At 44.3% G+C, this 20,157-nt stretch overlaps 1 protein-coding gene across 3 annotated transcripts in view; it reads left to right on the top strand.

Moving 5' to 3' along the window:
• The window catches only part of SDC3 (syndecan 3), a 109,131-nt gene that overhangs the window by 73,892 nt on the left and 15,082 nt on the right, over positions 1–20,157 (top strand). For 2 of the 3 annotated variants that reach the window (XM_058195809.1, XM_058195811.1), the window contains exons 2-3: positions 9,396–9,522; positions 14,299–14,858. In XM_058195809.1, the coding sequence (XP_058051792.1) occupies positions 9,396–9,522; positions 14,299–14,858 (687 nt within the window). Of the gene's footprint in view, positions 1–9,092; positions 9,126–9,395; positions 9,523–14,298; positions 14,859–20,157 lie in introns of those variants that run through there. The other variant, XM_058195810.1, reaches the window with a different exon arrangement.

The following is a 20,157-nucleotide window of genomic DNA, read 5'->3' as shown; positions in this document are numbered from 1 at the left end:
CTGAATTAAGAAAATTAATTTGATTTCAATTAATCTTTCATATATCCTTATACCCACACTTAGTCTGTTTTACTTTCAAATGTGTGTCTCTCAATTTCAACACTAACAAAAAGGTAATGCCAATAAAGGAGCATCCTAAGGAGTACGATCTGTTTTTTTCTGAATGTCTAAATCTGGTGAATTTTATTTATTTTTTGCTATTGAGAATTGCGTAATTTTTTCAGGCGGAATTTTCTTCTGAAAATAGTAATTGTCCTCTTGTTGTGCAAAACCATGTGTGTCTTACTGGAAGACAAATCTAATAATTGAAAACAATGATTGAATGATAGAACAGAACAGAACAGAACAGAACAGAATAGAATAGAATAACAGAGTTGGAAGGGACCTTGGAGGTCTTCTAGTCCAACCCCCTACTTAGGCAGGAAACCTTACATCATTTCAGACAAATGGTTATCCAACATCTTCTTCAAAATTTCCAGTGTTGGAGCATTCACAACTTCTGGAGGCAAGTTATTCCACTGATTAATTGTTCTAACTATCAGGAAATTTCTCCTTAGTTCTAAGTTTCATTAAGTGTTAAATTTGTACCCTATGACTATCATTAAGTGCTATAAGTGTTGTACCTTGATGTACCTTGATATCTTTTCTTTTATGTACACTGGGAGCATATGCATCAAGACAAATTCCTTGTGTGTTCAATCACACTTGACCAATAAAAATTCTATTCTATTCTGTTCTGTTCTGTTCTATTCTATTCTATTCTATTCTATTCTATTCTATTCTATTCTATTCTATTCTATTCTATTCTATTCTATTCTATTCTATTCTATTCTAAAGATGCTTCTCTCCTTGATTAGATTCCACCCATGATCCAGAAGACAACATAAAAATGTCTAGCAAATTAGATAGTTAATAGAGACAGAGCTCACAAACCAGAACACTTGTCCTTATATAGGATGTTCGGGATCTGGGAAGCATTCTAATGCATAGGATGTTGGGGTACCATATTTTCTTAACATAGTTAGAAGCTAGGAAGGAGTGGAAGAGAGATGCCCAGAATATATAATCTGTGCTGGCAAAATATACAAGGATCTGGATTGAATTGCTGTCAGGTTTTTAAGCTATGGGGGCAGGGGGGGGTACCATTTCATTTCGTTTTTCAAATATTCATTTGATTGCACTGTTGCTATTTTAACTCTGCCCTCCCTTGGAGGTATTTCTATTTCATCAAAGTGAAACCAGCCAGAGCTGACACTTGAAAGAACTTAAGTAGGATGGCTTGGGTCACACAGTTGACATCAAAGAGTTGGAGAGTATCTTTGACTTCCAAATGGTGTTCCTTCATCTCAATGTCCTCACCTTCTTCTGAAGCCCAGAAAGAGAGACGAAAGCACAGCCGTTATGATGGAGGAAACAGTTACTATGGTTACTGTTGTCATGTCAGTGTCTATTAGGATAGTATCCCAGCAGGATCCCTCAGTTCTTAACTGGGTTGTATAGTCTACTTTTATCAATACATCCAGATCAACCTTGTCGGTGTTTTGTTACATTAGCATATAAAATAAAACCATGCTAAGATTAGTTTGGTTTCTTATAAAGCATGATAAGAATGACATCTTTTTTTTTTCCTTTGCAAACCCCACCGGGGGTTTGGAGGTAGGCTTAGTAAATCCCTATGGAATTTACTGTTCATTTCCACAGGCCTGCAGTGAACCTGGGTCGAGATGGATCCATCCAGGACCAGTTCTTAGAAAAGCATATTCCATCCTTATCCCATCCTTTCTCAAATTGGTTCACTCCAAATGAGTTTGCCTATAAATAAGCCTTTTATTCCCAGTCAGCACAGCCAATTAAGAGTGATGGGATGCTGTCATTCAACATACTTTAGGCCAGGGGTCTCCAACCTTGGTCCCTTTAAGACTTGTGGAGTTCAACTCCCAGCATTGCTGGCTGAGGGACTCTGGGAGTTGAAGTCCACAAATCTTAAAGGGACCAAGGTTGGAGACCCCTGCTTTAGGCAGTGGTGGGATTCAAGTAATTTAACAACCAGTTCTCTGCCCTAATTTTTTTTATTTATTTGCATTTATATCCCGCCCTTCTCCGAAGACTCAGGGCGGCTTACACTATGTCAAGCAATAGTCTTCATCCATTTGTATATTATATACAAAGTCAACTTATTGCCCCCAAAAATCTGGGTCCTCATTTTACCTACCTTATAAAGGATGGAAGGCTGAGTCAACCTTGGGCCTGGTGGGGCTTGAACCTGCAGTAATTGCAGGCAGCTGCTGTTAATAACAGACTGTCTTACCAGTCTGAGCCACAGAGGCCTAATGATTTCTTCCAACAACCAGTTTGCCAAACTGCTCGGAAAATTAACCACTGGTTCTTCCGAAGTGGTACGAACTGGCTGAATCCCACCACTGCCTTTAGGGCAGGGGTCTCCAACCTTGGCTACTTTAAGCCTGGAGGACTTCAACTCCCAGAATTCTGGGTGTTGAAGTTCTCTATGCTTAAAGTGACCAAGATTGGAGACCCCTGCTTTAGGGAACCAGATTATGGAAGGCTGGGAGCTGGTGATTCTTAAAAGCCTGGAAGTGGACAAATGTTTGGAGTTGCTCATTTTGATCCAGAAATATACTGAAATGGGAAAAAAAAATACCCTATCCTACCCAATATAGCCGTGATGGTGAATCTATGCCAGAGGTGGCATGCAGTGCCCTCTCTAATGGCACGCGAGCTGTCACCCCAATTCAGCTCCGCTGCGCATGTGCATGCGCTTCCCGCTGGCCAGCTGGTCTTTGGGTCTCTGACGCTCATGCACGGAGGGCGGGGTGTGTGCAGGGGGCCTGTGCGCACATGTGCGGCTTGCGTGCGGAGGGCCGCATGCGTGGGGCACATGCAGAGGGCCATGCCTCAGTGGTGGGTTTCAAAAATTTTTACTACCAGTTCTGTGGTTGTGGCTTGGTGGGTGTGGCTTGGTGGGTGTGTCAGGGGAAGGATACTGTAAAATCTCCATTCTCACCCCACTCTAGGGGAAGGATACTGCAAAATCCCCATTTCCTCCCGATTAGCTGGGACTCAGGAGGCAGAGAATAGATGGGGGCGGGGCCAGTCAGAATTTTTACTACCGGTTCTCCGAACTACTCAAAATTTCCACTACCGGTTCTCCAGAACTGGTCAGAACCTGCTGAAACCCACCTCTGCCAGGCGTGCATGCACGGGGACCATGTGTACATTGCATTTTGGGGGTTTGGGCGCATGTGCGTATTTGAATGCACGCACGTGCGTATTGGGCACTTGGTCCGGAAAAGGTTAGCCATCACTGCCATATAGAGTAGATATTTTATTATGTCAATAACTTTCTAGATAGCCAAATACATTTCTTTGGTATTAAAGACACCTCTGTTGTTGTGCTTGTTCATTGAACACCACACCTCCTAAGTTTCACTTGGCCCCAATTCTGCTGGCCATTTGTAAACCTGGATGTATCCTTGGGGTTTTGAGGTTAAGGAAGCCGATCAATGTGATATCTTTTATATGATTTGTGCTTTCATGGACTAGGTTAGATTGTTCTGGAGTGCCATTAAAGGTAAAGGTAAAGGTTCCCGTCACAGATACGTGCTAGTCATTGCCGACTCTAGAGGGCGGTGCTCATCTCCGTTTCAAAGCCGAAGAGTCAGTGCTGTCCGAAGACATCTCCGTGGTCATGTGGCTGGCATGACTCAACGCCAAAGGTGCACGGAACGCTGTTACGTTCCCACCAAAGGTGGTCCCTATTTTTCTACTTGCAATTTTACGTGCTTTGAAACTGCTAGGTTGGCAGAAGCTGGGACAAGTAACGGGAGCTCACCCCATTACACGGCAGCACTAGGGATTCGAACCGCTGAGCTGCCGACCTTTCGATCGACGAGTGCAACGTCCTAGCCCCTGAGCCACTCCCTAATGGAGTGCCATTAGATTATTATTATTGTTATTACTTGTTGCTTTTGTTGGTTTTAATCCAATTTTATCACCTAGGGTCCCAACTGTGAGGTGAGCAGCTATGTAAATCAATTAAATATATAGTCAGAGTTTTCCAAAATAAAAAATGTTGAAAATATTGGCTCAACACCTTGCTGGTGATTTCATTGTCCTCTCTACACCTCAATGTCTTCTTAGACCAGAAACTTGTAAAGTTTGGGGTACTATAACCCTGTAAAATGATAACCAGGTTTGTGTGATCTTCTCTGAGAAGAAAACCAATAATTTTGTTAAGGCTACAGGTGAACAAGATATACCTCTATCATTTCATGTTACTTCTGTCATATTATCTCGACTTAGGCTTATTTTTATCCACGCCAGCAATAGATTAGTTATCTCTAGCTTTTCTCATGCCATCTAGCAAAAAGGTGTGAGAGGAGAAATAATGGAAAAATGTCCTGAATTTCGCTAACTTCTGCCACCAATGACAGAGTTAGTGGATGTTTTTGATAGAGAGTTAGATCAGTTTCTCCAACTCTCCAATTCATTCCAGGTTTTGCTCCTCATTCCTGCCTTATTGCTGAAAATCCTCTGAATAAAAATTGTAGGCACGGACCAGAAAATTGTCCACAATAGTTTTGGGAAATGACCTTTGGAAAATTAACATGATTGAGCAGGTCCAGAGATATTTCACGAGAAGAGTACTCCACTCCTCTACTCACAATAGAATCCCTTATGCCACCAGGCTTGAAATTCTGGGCTTGGACAATCTGGAAATGTGCTGCCCGCGGTCCTATCTAAGCATAGTACACAAAATTATCTGCTACAACGTTTTACCTGTCAATGACTTCTTCAGCTTCAACCTCAATAATACACAGGCAAACAATCGATACAAACTCAAGGGAAACCGCTCCAAACTCGATTGAAGAAAATACAACTTCAGCAACAGAGTGGTCAATGCCTGGAATGCTCTACCCGACTCCGTTGTTACAGCCTCAAACCCCCACAGCTTCAACCTCAAACTGGACCTCACCCCATTCCTAAGAGGTCCGTAAAGGGGGCGTGCATAAGCGCACTAGCCTGCCTACCGTCTCTGTCTTACTGTCCTCATTTATCTGTACTTACTTCCTCTGTTTATGTTTATGTTTATACCTATACCTGCTACCTTGTACGTGTTTGACAAACAAACAAACAAACAAACAAACAAACAAACTTGCCCATCTCTGCTCTGAGAAGTGAGGGTGGAGTTTTGTGTACGCATACAGGGCTTGAGGTCTCCAACAAGAGCTCCCCAAAATTCAGCCTGAAACCTTGGAAAACTCTTGCCAGGAACCTGCATTATAAATACAAAGTGATGTCAGAATTCAGCAGGAAAGGGAAAACACACAGACTTGTGTAATGTCTCACCCGCGTGATTATTTATTGAATATCTAAAGACTAAACACATCATTTGATAGGAAGGAGGGCTTTTTAGTATGCCTGACGGTGAAGCTGTGTAATTTATACATTAAAAAAACATGTATTGCTCCAATGAGTAAACAGGAAGAACACCCTGGGTGAATTTATAATCTTTTGCATGGTATTCCAGAGGACCTGTTTGAAATAGGCAGTGGTTTCTCATACGGCTCTCTAGAGCAGTGTTTTTTGAAACTTGGCAACTTTATGATGTGTGGCCTTCAATTCCCAGAATTCCCCAGCCAGCATGCTGAGTTGAAGCTCATGCATCTTAAGGTTGCCAAGCTTCAAAAACGTAGCCCTAGAGAATCTACAAGAGCAAACTTTCTCTTGGCTCCTTGACTTTCCTTCGCTTTGAGCAGTGCAATCTCGGCATCTTCCTGTTCGTAAGCCTGCAAACCATAAATATTTCAGTGTGATGGGGCTACAGTGTCTGCCAGCCTAACCAGTTTTCCTGGTTGATGGCCAAGGTGAGATTGTTAGAAGGATGACCGGACATTGGACCGACTTCTTGGCACTGGTGGATTTTTCATTTTCCCTTTGAATCATTTAGTGGCAAAATCCCAGTGCCAATTAAGTTCAAATAGGGATAAAGTCAGAGACCCAATTCCATGGTTCGTCGGCTGTTGTGGCTTAGTAAAATTACAGGTAATGTTTGCTGGTAAATGAGTCCCAGCTCTGAAATGCGAGATACCAACGATACAATACATCAGTGCTTAAACAGTGCTGGGTGACCCCCTAAATTTTGTCAGCTTAGGAATGTATTTCCTGCTTGTGTGTTTTCAACCCTTTTTTGCAGTTTTCATCACTTATGCCTAACTTTTCCATATGGCCCAAGTAACCTTCAACATGGTTCAATGGGACGCGGTGGCTCAGTGGCTAAGATGCTGAGCTTGTCGATCGAAAGGTCGGCAGTTCAGCGGTTCGAATCCCTGGTGCCGTGTAACGGGGTGAGCTCCCATTACTTGTCCCAGCTTCTGCCAACCTAGCAGTTCGAAAGCACATAAAAAATGCGAGTAGAAAGGGCCTCTGGTGGCTCAACAGACTAATGCAGTCTGTTATTAACACAGCTGCTTGCAATTACTGCAAGTTCAAGTCTCACCAGGCCCAAGGTTGACTCAGCCTTCCATCTTTTATAAGGTAGGTAAAATGAGGACCCAGATTGTTGGGGGCAATAAAAGTTGACTTTGTATATAATATGCAAATGGATGAGACTATTGCTTAACACAATGTAAGTCGCCCTGAGTCTTCGGAGAAGGGCGGGATATAAATTCAAAAAAAAAAAAAAACAGGGACCACTTTTGGTGGGAAGGTAACAGTGTTCTGTAAGCCTTTGGTGTTTAGTCATGCCGGCCAAATGACCACGGAGATGTCTTTGGACAGTGCTGGCTCTTCGGCTTTAAAACGGAGATGAGCACTGCCCCCTAGAGTCGGGAACGACTAACACATTTGTGCGAGGAGAAACTTTACCTTTAACCTTCAACAGCGCAATGGTCTCCAAATATTTGTGTCTTTGGTTTCTGCCTGCCCCAGTGAGCATCACAAATATTCAACACTGATGGGATATAGTTTAAAATAGAGAAGCCCTGGTAGCACAGCTACTTCAGCTCAGGGGTTTATGCGAGGCAGTTGTTGATGCAACCACATTCAGCTGGAGTTGCTTGCAGAATTCATTTGATTTCTGTTAAGGGCTGGCTTCCATAGTGCAGATTCCAGAGAGGTGTGTTTTTTTTTCCTGCTAAGCTTGCAAAAATTGCTTGTAGCATTTCTGCTGTTGTTGAACTTTTCCAACAAAGAACTGCACAGCTTCATTTTTAAATGCACATAAGTTGCTGTTTCTCTTCCTTGATCCTTGGATTGCCTTCCAAGGGGAACCCCCCCCCTTACTGATACTAAAATATGTGGCATTGGATGAGGGGGAGATTGACAAAAATGTGTTGCTTTGTAAGGGCAAAAGTACATTCTGCTAATGCAAAACTGCAGGAGCTTGAAATTCCATCAAAGCGGTTTATCAATTGATGTTCCTCAACTTTTTCCATTTTAAGGTGTGTGAACTGCAATTCCCAGAATTGGTGGCTGGGAAATTCTGGGAAATCAAGTCCACACATTTTTAAAGTCAGTTGAGAGAGTTGAGAAACACTCTGATAAATAGTTCTGCACCATTAAACTACCTAAGTTAATTATAACATGCTTTCCAGTTTTTTTATGAGCTTTTTTTTTTAAAAAAAAGGTTTTTAGCAGAGTTCTAAAAACAGAAAAATAGCCACCACAGCTTAGCAGATACACACATACAGATTAACAGAGTTGGAAGGGACCTTGTAGGTCATCTAGTCCAACCCCCTGCCCAAACAGACCTTATGCCATTTCTGACAGATGGCCGTCCAGTCTCTTCTTGAAAGCTTCCAGTGATGAAGCTCCCACAACTTCTGAAGGCAAAGCTGTTCCATTGGTTTATTGTTCTGAAAAAAATTCTCCTTATTTCTAGGTTGAATCTCTCCTCGTTCAGTTTCCATCCATTATTCCTTGTCTGGCCTTAAGGTGTTTTGGAAAATAGCTTGACCCCCCCCCCCCTCCGCTCTGTGGCAGCCCCTCAAATATTGGAACACTGCAATTATGTCTCTCCTGGTCCTTCTCTTCACTAGACTACCATGCCCAGTTCCTGCAACTGTTCTTCATATGTTTTAGCCTCCAGTCCCCTAATCATCTTGGTTGCTCTTCTCTGCACTCTTTCTAGAATCTCAACATCTTTTTTATAGTGTGGTGACCAAAACTGGATGCAGTATTCTAGGTATGGTCTTACTAAGGCTTCATAGAGTGGTATTAATACCTCACTTGATCTTGATTGTATCCCTCTGTTAATACAATTTAGGATTGCATTGGCTTCTTTGGCTACCGCCGCACACTGTTGGCTCATATTTAATTGATTGTCCACCAAGACTCCAAGATCCCTCTCACAGTTCCTGCTATTAAGCTTGGTTTCACCCAGTCTGTATGTGTACTTTTGGTTTTTCTTGCCTAAGTGTGAATTGGGTGAAATCTAAAAATTTTCCCTACCGGTTCTGTGGGCGTGGCTTAATTGGTGGGTGTGGCTTGGTGGTCAGGTGACTGAATGGGTATGGTCAATAATAATAAATAATAAAAATAATAAAGTATACAAAACTTGGGAGGCACCGGTCTACCTTCTTTAAAAATAGAGGCCCCGGTCTACCAATTGTCTTTTACTGAGAGGCACCAGTCTACTAAGTGCTTTTTTTTGGCAGGCACCGGTCTACCTTCTTTAAAAATAGAGGCACTGGTCTACTAGCTGCCTACAGCGCTGATCAGCTGTAGTGCGGCCCTTTGAAGCGCTGCGGCTGTCATTTAAGGCCGTTTGCAGCTATATCACCACCGAGAGCTTCAGGGACAGAGAAGAGGAACAGCGAGGCTGGGCAGTGGGGTGGGGGGCAGGGGTTTTTGCTACCGGTTCTCCGAACTACCTGCCCCCATCGCTACCGGATCATGCGATCCGGTCCGAACTGGGAGCATTTCACCCCTGGTGTGAATGAACCTTGGATGAACAACTACGAGTTCCCGGTGTGTTTTCCATCTATTTTTATCCCTTTTTCTCCAGGGGAAAATATATAATGAATGACACCGGGACGAGTGGTCTTTTACAAGATGCTTGACTTTGGTGAACGGTATTCGTTGATTTCATGAAATTCGCACTGAAGGTAATTATCCTTCATTGCCAAAGAAAATTGTGCTGCCTGGGATTTACGAGCTTTGCAGTCTAGTAAGTAGAGAGGAAGGCAAGAGAAAGGATCTTTGGGTCCCAGGAGAAAAAGTAATACAGTCCTGGACAAGTGATCTGTAGCCCATGGGGACCATGGTGGCTCTTCATGTAGGCTTCAAACGATTTAGGCTGCTCTATAGAAAGTTTCCGGCTATCGGATCCCGTGTGAATAATTGCATTTATTTGTCGGCCCTTTTCATTCCTCTAGGCTCAACAGTGGCGGAATGAAAATTTCGAGCGGCCGATTGACATGGAGGGCTCGGGGGACGATGACTCCTTTGAAGATGAAGAACTAGAAGAAATGGAGGACTTCTATTCGGGATCTGGCTCTGGATGTGAGTATAGGACCGAAATGGAAAGAATACGTCATGCCAGGAAGGACTATGTCATGCCAGTTGTGGCTTTGATTGTCCGATTAATGGAACAGATGGAAAGGCAGAAGTCGTCTTGGGACTGAATTTTTTAAAATTCTCCATATGTGTGGGTGTGTATAGAGTTGGGTAGTCAGCTTCTACTTGAGGAGAAAACAATTGCTTTTTTTTTTTTTTTTTAAATAGGAGAAGAAAGTTTCAGGAAAGTTCTAAAGAGGGTTGGATTTCCTGGCACTTTCTTTGGAAATGAGGTGGATGAGAAATAGATGTGATTCGCATATTATGCTAAGCCAACAATGGGCTTTCTGTGATTTTTCTTTTGGATGCGATGTGAAGGCAACTAACTGCTCATGGTTCATGCAATGGGCAAACCTAGTTCATACCATGGTTTAATGCAGTCTGCGAAGCTGACCAGTACCTTATCTTTCACACTCATTCTTTCAGAGATCAGTATGGACAGATTTTCCCCCTCTTCCCCTCCCTCCCTCTCCTTTTTTCTGTCTCCCCCTCCCTCGTTCCCCTTTCCCCTCTCCTTTTCTCTCTCCCCATCCCTCCCTCGCTTCTGTTTTCCCTCTCCCTCTCCCTCCCTTTTTCCCTCTCATTTTCTCTCTCACCCTCCCTCGCTCCTTTTTTCCCTCTCATTTTCTCTCTTCCCCCTGCCTCGCTCCTTTTCCCTCTCCTTTCTTTCTCTCCCTCCCTCCCTCCCTTGCTTCCTTTTTCCATCTCCTTTCTCTCTCTCCTCCTCGCTCCTCGCTCCCTCGCTCCCTTTTATCTCTTTCCCTCTCCCTCCCTCGCTCCCTTTTCCCCTCATTTTCTCTCTCACCCTCCCTCCTTTTCCCCTCTTCTTTCTCTCTCTCCTCCTCCCTCCCTCCCTCCCTTTTTCCCTCTCATTTTCTCTCTCTCGCCCTCCCTTCCTCGCTCCGCTTCCCCCGCTCTCTCACACACACATCCCAGAGCACCATGTGTTCCCTCACAGCAATCAACAGAATCTGGTCACCCCCATTGCCTCACTGGAAAAAGTTCTCAAGAAATGCTAAGCGTTTTTAAAACGGAGACACCTACTTCAGAGGAAGCTAGTTTTTGAGAAATTTGAGTGAAGTTTGATACAATATGTGTAAAGAGGCAACCTGTGGAAAGCCCCTTCCCAAATTTTTGCGGTCACCCCAAAACCTACTGAGATAGGGCCAACGGTCCTGCTTTTATTGACAAGAGAAGGAGCAGAGCTTTGAAGCTTAACTGGCCCCTTTTACTGTTTGAATTCCACAACGATGAGCTGAAATCCTGGCTGTGACCATTGAAGACCCCCCCCCCCCCCGAGAAATATGTCGATGCTGGATCTGATACATCTGTGCATTCTTTGAGTCCAGTGGTGGGCTCAATTAAATTTAAATTTGGATTATTACATTTAAATAATTTATTAATCGGTTCTGTGTAAAGTGACCAGATTTCAGCGATGGCAAAGCAGGACACCATTGACCGGGGGGTGGGGGCTGCGCATGCGCACTGAGTCTCACCACCTGGCTGAAGGAGGAGGAGCGGCTGCTGCTTCTTGGCTCTTCCAGGCAGGCTCGGCTCTCCTCGGCTCTCCTCTCGGCTCTTCCAGGCAGCGGGCGATCTCGCGTCCCCTTCTCCGCCACTTCCCCTTCTCCGCCTCCTCCTCTTGCGTTGCTGCCTCCCATTTTCAGAATGGGAGTGGGGAAAAAAATCGGGACTTTTTTGAAATGCCGCGGGACACGGGACAAATTATTAAAAAGCGGGACTGTCCCGCCAAAAGCGGGATGTCTGGTCACTATAGTTCTGTGCCCTAATGTCCGTCTAGGTGGGTGTAGCCATGGTGGATGTGGCCAAGGGGTGTGATAGGCAACACTCAGCCTCCTGCACCCCTCTGGGAGCAAAAACAGGCCACGGGAAGGGGGAGGCCTGTGCCGCACCCCTTATGCCTCGTTTTGAGCTTAGTAGGCCTCCCTGCGGCCTCCTGGGAGCAAAAACGGGCCATAGGGGGGCATGCCCCATTCCCCCGTGCCCCAGTTTGGGTCTAGTAGGCCTCCCTGCACTTCCTTGGGAGCCAAAATGGGGCTCGTGGGGAGTCCTGGAAAGGGTGGGGTGGGGCAGGGCCAGCTAGCAATTTAACTACCGGTTCGCCTGAACCGGCTGGCACTGGTTAAATTCCACCACTGTTTGGGTCCAAATATTGTGGAGTGGCGTTCCTATCACCCACAAAAGTCCTTTGAAATTCTCACCCTCCATGCTATTACCGCAGACTGAATTCAACCGATTAAAAGAAAGTTGAATGATGCTTTAGGATTCACAGAGATCTTTTAAAGGGGGAGGAGGGGAAGAATGTTGCAAGAGTATAAATCTCTTAAAGATTAACAAGTGATAAATTCCACGGGAATCGAAATGAATGACTTCTGAGGAAGCATGGAGATAATCGCAGTGCTATTGTTCAGCTCTGGTTGTAAAAAAAAAAACACAGAAAAAAAAAATCAAAGCAGGCATTTAATTCTGACTAAAATAGCAGGGATGCCCATTAAAAACCAAATTGGAGCAGTTGCCACGCTCTGATTTGCCAGCTAATATCCATAGTTTAATTTTCATTCAGTTCACAGTGCATTGTTTTCATTCACTCATTGACATTAATTATTTCGACGAGATGGAGTTTTTCAGCGGAAGCAAAATGAATAGCCAACCTGGGCGCCATCAGATAGGAATGGAGAGCGAGGTCTCTTCCAGATTGGGAGTGTGCTTTCCTGTACATCTAACAGAAAACTGGCATACTTCTAAACTACATCTGCCAGCACCCCTCACCCAGTGATGGGATTCAAATAATTTAACAACCGGTTCTCTGCCCTAATGACCGGCTAGATGGGCGTGGCCATGGTGGGTGTGGCCAGGGGTGTGTGACAGGCAGCACTCGGCCTCCTGCACCCCCCTGGGAGCAAAAATGGGCCGCGGGGGGGGGCGATGTGCCTCCCTGCGCCCTGTTTTAGGCCTAGTAGGCCTCCCTGAAGTCTCCTGGGAGTGAAAGCAGGCCACGTGTGTGCGTGCCACACCTGCGCCCCATTTTGGGTCTAAGAGGCCTCCTTGCACTTACCTGGGAGCCAAAATGGGGCACGTGGGGACTCCTGGAAGGGGCAGAGTGGGGAGGGGCGGGGCTAGCCAGCAGTTTAACTTCTGGTTCACCTGAACCGACCCGAACCGGCTGAATCCCACCACTGCCCTCACCCTTAGACATTCTGTGTGGGCTATGGGGGAAACTATGGCTTAATAAAATCTGGAGGGCTACAGTTTTCCAATTCTTATTATAAAATAACTCTTTGTTGTTTTTTGTTTCACTTGCGGTTGTTATAGCTAATAATATTAATCATCATCATCATTTAACGAGCCCATAATCCCTTGCGGGGTAGAGTCTGGGCAACTGAATGTAGCTAGCAGAGCATTTAATGGCCAGATGCCCTTCCTGCCACCAGTGTGGAGTTTTGTTCAGCAGATATATTCTCATTGTGCCCAGAGAGAGAGAAATATCTGCCTCTGCCTAGGATCGAACTCACAGCCTCCTGATTGTGAGGCGAGAGCTCCACTTCTAGCCCACCTCACCACTCTGCTATAACTAATAATATTAATCAACTTGAATAATCTACTGCAGGTTGTCCTCAGCTTACAACCATTCGTTTAGTGACCGTTCGAAGTTACGACAGCACGGAAGAAAATGACTTATGACCGTTTTTCACACTTAGGCCCATTACAGTATTCCCATGATCATGTGATCAAAATTTGGATGCTTTGCATATTTCTAATGGTTCACATTTATGACGGTTACACCATCCCGGGGTGATGTGATCACCATTTGTGACCTTCTGACGAGCAAAATCAATGGGGGACGCCAGATTCACTTTACAACTGTATCACTGGCTTAACAACTGCAATGATTCCCTTAACAACAGTGGCAAGAAAGGTTGTAAAATAGAGCAAAACTCATTTAACAACTGTCTTGCTTAGGAACAGAAATGTTGGGTTCAATTGCGGTTGTAAATCAAAGACTCCCTGCATTCCTAGTCATTTCCTGCCTTAGGATAAGTTACAACAATTCGTTTAGTGACCGTTCAAAGTTACAACGGCACTGAAAAATGGGACTTACGAACATTTTTTCACAGTTACGACCTTTCCAGCAGTCCCCATGATTGTTGTACTCAAAATTCAGGTGCTTGGCAACTGGTTCATCTTTATGTCCACTGCTGAGGTCACGTAAATAGCAATAGCAATAGCGTTTAGACCTATATGCCGCTTTATAGTGCTTTACAGCCCTCTGTAAGAGGTTTTACAGAGCCAACTTATTGCCCCCAACAATCTGGCTCCTCAATTTACCCATCTCAGAAGAATGGAAGGCTGAGTCAACCTTGAGCCTGGTGAGATTTGAACCGCCAAATTGCAGGCAGCCGATAGTCAGCAGAAGTAGCCCGCAGTACTGCACTCTAACCACTGCACCACCGAGGCTCTTAAACATATTTTACGACCTTCTGAAAAGCAAATCCAACGGGGGAAACCATTTTCACTTAACAACCAGGTTACTAACCTATCGACTGCAGTGATTCATTTAACAATTGTGGCGAAAAACGGGGCAACACTCCCTTAACAAGTGTCTCACTTAACAACAGAAATGTTGGGCTCCATCGGAGTTGTGTAGGTCGAGGACTCCCCGTGTTGTTATTTTCTTGATGAAGTCCCTGTACTCTCTTGCAGATTTCAAGCAGGACCCCGGATCCAAGACGGTCGTGCGGCTCACCACGGATTCACCCGTCCTTCTCGCTACCACCTCCGCTGTGTTGCCTATCACATCTGTGCAACCGGTTGCCACCCCTTTGGCACCGCTCCCTACCGAGGAGGTGATTTCTGATTCAGCTACCAACGGTCTTTACATCCCCAGGATTTCAGAAACACCAGCGGTCACCATCTGGAAAGCGGTAGGTGTTACGACAACCCCGGCAGCCCGCGATGTGGCTACGACGACGACGACGGCTTCTAGCATGGCTACCACAGCCTCCACCACAACGGTTACCTCGAGACCAACGACTGCCCTGAGGGACCTGCTGCCTGTGATCACAATTGTTGCCGTGACACAGTCGATGATGCTCGAAACCCCGACGACGGCGACTGTAGCCAGGACGGAAATTCCAGCTTCTCCTCTGGGGACGACCGATGAGACAAAGGCCGGAGATACGGCCCAGCTCAGCACTTCGCAGGAACCAGATTTTACCACAGTGCCCCAGCCTCCCACGGCAACACCGACGGATGCTGCTCAGGTAGACCTGAAGCTAGGGAAGAGTTTAAAGACAGGTGGTTTCTTCTTTCAGTGTGGTGGCTCCTGCATGCACTAAACAAAAGGTGGGGAACAATGACTTTAGACTTGTGCGCTTCAACTCCCAATCATGAAAGGGCCATAGTTCCCCATCCCTGCTAAGCTATAGTCTTTCAGGTTTAACGGATTGGATTGGATTGGATAGGCTAGGCTAGGCTAGGCTAGGCTAGGCTAGGCTAGGCTAGGCTAGAATAGAGAATAGAAGTATAGAATAGAATTATAGTATAGAATAGAATTATACAATACAATAGAAAATAGAATAGAGAATAGAACAGAGAATAGAATAGAAGAATAGGATAGGATAGATAGGATGGGATGGGATAGGATAGGATAGGATAGGATAGGATAGGATAGGATAGGATAGGATAGGATAGGATAGGATAGGATAGAATAGAACGGAAAAATAACAGAATAATAGAGAATAGGATGGGGATGGGAATGGGGATGGGGATGGGGATGGGGAGAAGAGAAGAGAATCGAACAGAACAGAACGGAACGGAACGGAACGGAACGGAACGGAACGGAACGGAACAGAACAGAACAGAATAGAATAGAATAGAATAGCTTTATTGGCCAAGTATGATTGGACACACTAGGAATTTGTCTCTGGTACATATAAGCGATACATGATAAATCATGATCATAGTCATCATAAAAATACATTCATTATAAAACATAAGATACAGTACTTAGTGATAAGCTCATGATAACAGTCCTTCTGGTCTTTCTGCCTGTTTGTCAGTCAATCAATCAATCAATCAATCAATCATCACCCAATCATTAGTTTCCTCCCTTTCTGCCATTTTCCTGTCTTCCTGTCTTCCTCTGTTTAGAAAGAGTTCAATACTATTGGGCCCAATTGGTTTTGAAGCAATAGCTGTTAACCCTGGCAGTGCCATTTCAGCGCAAATATTCATTGCTTCTTTGTTTCTTCAGTGCAGTGTTTCTCAATTGTGACAACTTGAAGAGGTGTGGACTTCAATTCCCAGAATTCCCCAGCCAGCACAGCTGGCTGGGGAATTCTGGGAGTTGAAGTCCACACCTCTTCAAGTTGTCACAATTGAGAAACTCTGCTTCAGTGTTTAGCTGTTCCTTTGAAAAAAAAGTTATTTGGGGTGGAGTCTACATATGCGAAGAAGGGAAAATAATGACAGGTAGTCCTCAACTTAACAACAGTTCATTTAGGGACCGTTCAAAGTCACGACGGCACTGAAAAAAAGTGACTTGTGACCATTTTTCACACTTAGACCCTTGCAGCATCCTTGTGGTCATGTGATCCAAATTCAGATGCTTGGCAGCTGGCTCATATTTATGACGGTTGCAGTGTCCCGGGGTCACTTTTGTGACCTTCTGACAAGCAAAGTCAATGGGGAAGCCAGATTCGCTTAACAATGATGTTACTAACTTAACAACTGCAATGATTCACTTAACAACCGTGCCTAGAAAGATCATAAAATGGAACAAAACTCACTTAACAACACAAATAGTCATAAGTCGAGGACTACCTGTAGTGAGAGTAGAGTCAGAAAGGAAGGGCTACAGCCTTTGCTCCTAATTTCCAATAGTTTCAGCATTTCCTCAGATGACTTGAATGAAGAAGTTGAGGGAATGATTATCAGATTTTCCAGATGACATCCCACCGGGTGGGATTGCTACTAGAGTACTACTACCGGCACTATCCTAGAAGAGAGAAATAAAATTCAGATGGATGATTTGAGACGTGGGCTGAAAGTAACAGCTTGAAAGTTAGCAGAGATGGATGTAAAGTTCTTCACTTAGGAGAAAGACATCAGTTGCAATAGTACAGAATGAGAGGTACAGGCTGGGTATAGTAATAGTGTGAGGGTAAAGGTTCATTCTCCAAGCTTGTAGGTTGCTTGGTTTCCAGATGTTTTGTTACCAGAGCAGGTAATAACTTCAGTAGAGTTGAGGGATGTCAGTATTCTGTTTGTAAGGGCTTCAGGTGTGGGTGTGTCAAGCAGGGGGTTGTCTTGTGATGGGTCAGCTGTGAGTCATCAGTGAGTCGTCTGATGGGTGTTTTGATAAGAAGATTATATCAGGACAAAGTCATTGGGAAGCGAACTGCTTGTGCGTGGGGATTGTGTGAGTTGGTTGAGGGTTGGTGCTGTGTCTAGTTGGCTATACAGTTGATTTGGATTCTGAGACGGAGGTGATATTCAGCAGGTTCTGACCAATTCTGGAAAACCGGTAGCGGAAATTCTGAGTAGTTCGGAGAACCGGTAAATACCACCTCTGATTGGCCCCACCCTCATCTATTCTCTGCCTCCCGAGTTCCAGCTGATGGGGAGGAAATGGGGATTTTGCAGTAACCTTCCCCTGGAGTCGGGAGGGAATGGAGATTTTACAGTATCCTTCCTTAGCCATGCCCACCAAGCCAAGCCCACCAAGCCATACCATGCCCACAGAACCAGTAGTAAAAATTTTTGAATCCCACCATTGCTCTGAAGGGTTTGTAGGCTGGTTGTAAGTCAATGTGTCTGTTGTTGATGGAATTGCTTGTGGAGTGCCAGGCTTCGATGAGCGCATTGGGTGGTAGTGTGGCCAATCATTTTTCTGTTGATCCAATCAAAGTGGTACTGTTTGATGTTGGTGTGGGTAGAGATGAAGGATTTGGGATCGTGGCATTTGACTGCCAGCCGGTGTTCGTGGATCCTAGTTTTTAATTAAGAATTCTAGTATAAAATAACGACAACTAAAATCTATAACAAAATCCAGTGTCATTGACATGATGTTTGTCTCATGTAGAATTGGTTGCAATGGTTACAGTTGATTTTGCAGATTAGTAATAGCGTTTGTGAAAAGGAACTGGAAACTAATCACAAGTGAAATGTGAGTCGATGGTGTGACACGTTTGCTAAATCAGTCAAATGCAGAGGGATAGTTTCCAAATCAGGTTAGTGTGTGTCAGTGTTCTTGATTGAACAAGTTGTGCGTTGAGCATTATGTCTAGATCTAAGCAACGCATGTTAAGAAACATTCAGGGAAAAGTGGAAGGAATACCAAGAAATGGCCGCAAGAATACCCAGAGATCTGGACCTTTTTTTTTTAAAAAAAATAATTTTTATTTCCATTTTCCAACATCATATTTATGTACAAACTATTATCCATCGTTAATCATTAATTTTTATTTATTACTAATTCAGGCCTGCCCAAGATCTGGACCTTTGAGGAGAGTCCTTGCATGGAGAAACCCAGGGGTTGATGATTTTGTTTTAAAGGAAGATGGTATCCGTGGGAAGATTGTGAGAACGATTTACAAAAAAAGTATCTATGGAGATTCTCAATCATCCAGGACATGGTTGTCCCAAAGGTGCTTTTCCAAAAGGCATCTGGACTTTCTTCGTTTTTTCCTTGAAAATGTTTTGCTCCTCATCCAAGAAAGACGAGAACTGAAGATGAGAAGCAACAGGTTTTCAAGCAAAAACAAAAAACCAAGAAAGTCCAGTTGTCTTTTGGAAAAGCACCTTTGGGATTTACAAAAGAAGTTATGAAGGAGAAGGAGAAGGCTTGTGTTGTTGTTGTTTTTTCTGAGCCAGACAGCCAGAAACAAAATAAGCTCTCAAGGGTCCAAGCTCCAGACTGACACCAGTAGGAAAAACAACACACACTTGAATTCAAACTGGGTTTATTCAACCGGACTCTGACACGCAGTGAGTTCATACAGCAGCAAAACAGCAGTTTGTAAAGTCTGTTTGAAGCAAGTCTGTTGGTCTCCCAGCACCCTTAAACAGGCGAGCCACACCTCTTCTCTGCGCTGGCCTTGTCCTGGTGGTTATCACGTGCTGAAGCTCCAGCCCAGCTGATTGTCTGACCTGCGCATTCCTCACTTGGCCATGCCTCCATGCCTCTCAGCTGAGCTCTGCTGCGGCTGCCAAGCCGATCCGATCATTGTAAGGCCTCCTCCATTGCTGCTGCAGCTGTCCCGGCACCTCCCCATCATCGGTTTTCTGCGGTCGCCACTATGGCGTTCCCGACACTCCCCTTCACCCGTGTTCCTTCCTGCCACCATATGGCAAGCCCCGGGCCTTGCGGCTTGACAGGCGGCTCCCCTCTACCGGGGCCGCACCTGGAAAACAGTAAGCAGAGGCTGTGAGTCATCACCTTATCGCGTTCACAGGAAGGCAGATTCCATTTGGATGTCAAGAAAATCATAAAAATCACTTCAGCAGAGGAACCAACACCGCGTGAGGATAATTAGCTCATCCTCACGCTTTGAATTAGATCCCTGGTATTTAATCACTTGTGTTTCCTTTGTGAGCCTGTAAAATACACCACTCATTAGCATGGAGAGGAAACATAATATAGAATTAAATTATGCATCTAAAGATACCTGTTACCTTCCTACTAGAAAACAGACTTTTAAAATTGGTTAAACTAATTGTAGAAATCCCACTTCTTCTATTGTCTACGACCACACACACACACATACACATACACACACAAAGCTGAGCAATTGGGAGCCCCATCAGTGAAACCTGTAATTAACCTGACTAAAAATTTAGCTATTTACCTGAATAGATAATACTTCAGTGCCGTATTCCTTTGTGTGTGGTCTCCATGGCAACTTAGAACAAGAATTTAAATATAAAACAATTGAATGAACTGTATCGCTTAAAAAGGAATGACACAAATTAAAAAAAAAATTAAGCTGCGAACAGATCTAGATTTCATAGTGCTAAAGTTTGGGAAACCAAGAGGTGTCTAAATGAAATGCTGTGTGTTAATATATTTATCAAGATCTATTAGGTCATTGTGATTCAATGGGGAATATTGGTGAAGCAGTGATTGAAGGCATTAGCCCAGAACTGTGAAGACCCCGGTTCGAGTTCCCTTCGGTTGTTATTTCAGATGATATAGCCACCTATTACCCAAAACTTTGGTTATCCAATCTCGCGGCCCTTCAAGGAGCCCTGATGTCAGCTCCAAAGGAGGCTATCATTGCCTTTCCTTACAGGAGAATCAATTCCTGAATCAATTACGTATTGTGGCAATGACATTTTCTAAGAGGAAGACAAAAGAGGAGGGGAAAAACAAATCACATCAGCCAATAGATGTGGCATATCCCTGAATGAATTGTTTCAATCGAAGCTCATATATGGCATCCTTTTTAAACAGTCGGTGGTTGCAAATATGACAGGTGTTGCTGGGAAATTTGATCTTGCTCTATTGTCTCTTTGGAGAATAGAAAAAGAAGGAAAGGGAATGGTAGCATTTCTTCACCA

The sequence above is a fragment of the Ahaetulla prasina genome, chromosome 10, assembly GCF_028640845.1.
Source record: "Ahaetulla prasina isolate Xishuangbanna chromosome 10, ASM2864084v1, whole genome shotgun sequence".
NCBI classification, from domain to species: domain Eukaryota; kingdom Metazoa; phylum Chordata; class Lepidosauria; order Squamata; family Colubridae; genus Ahaetulla; species Ahaetulla prasina.
This window is presented reverse-complemented; position numbering and strand designations above follow the sequence as displayed.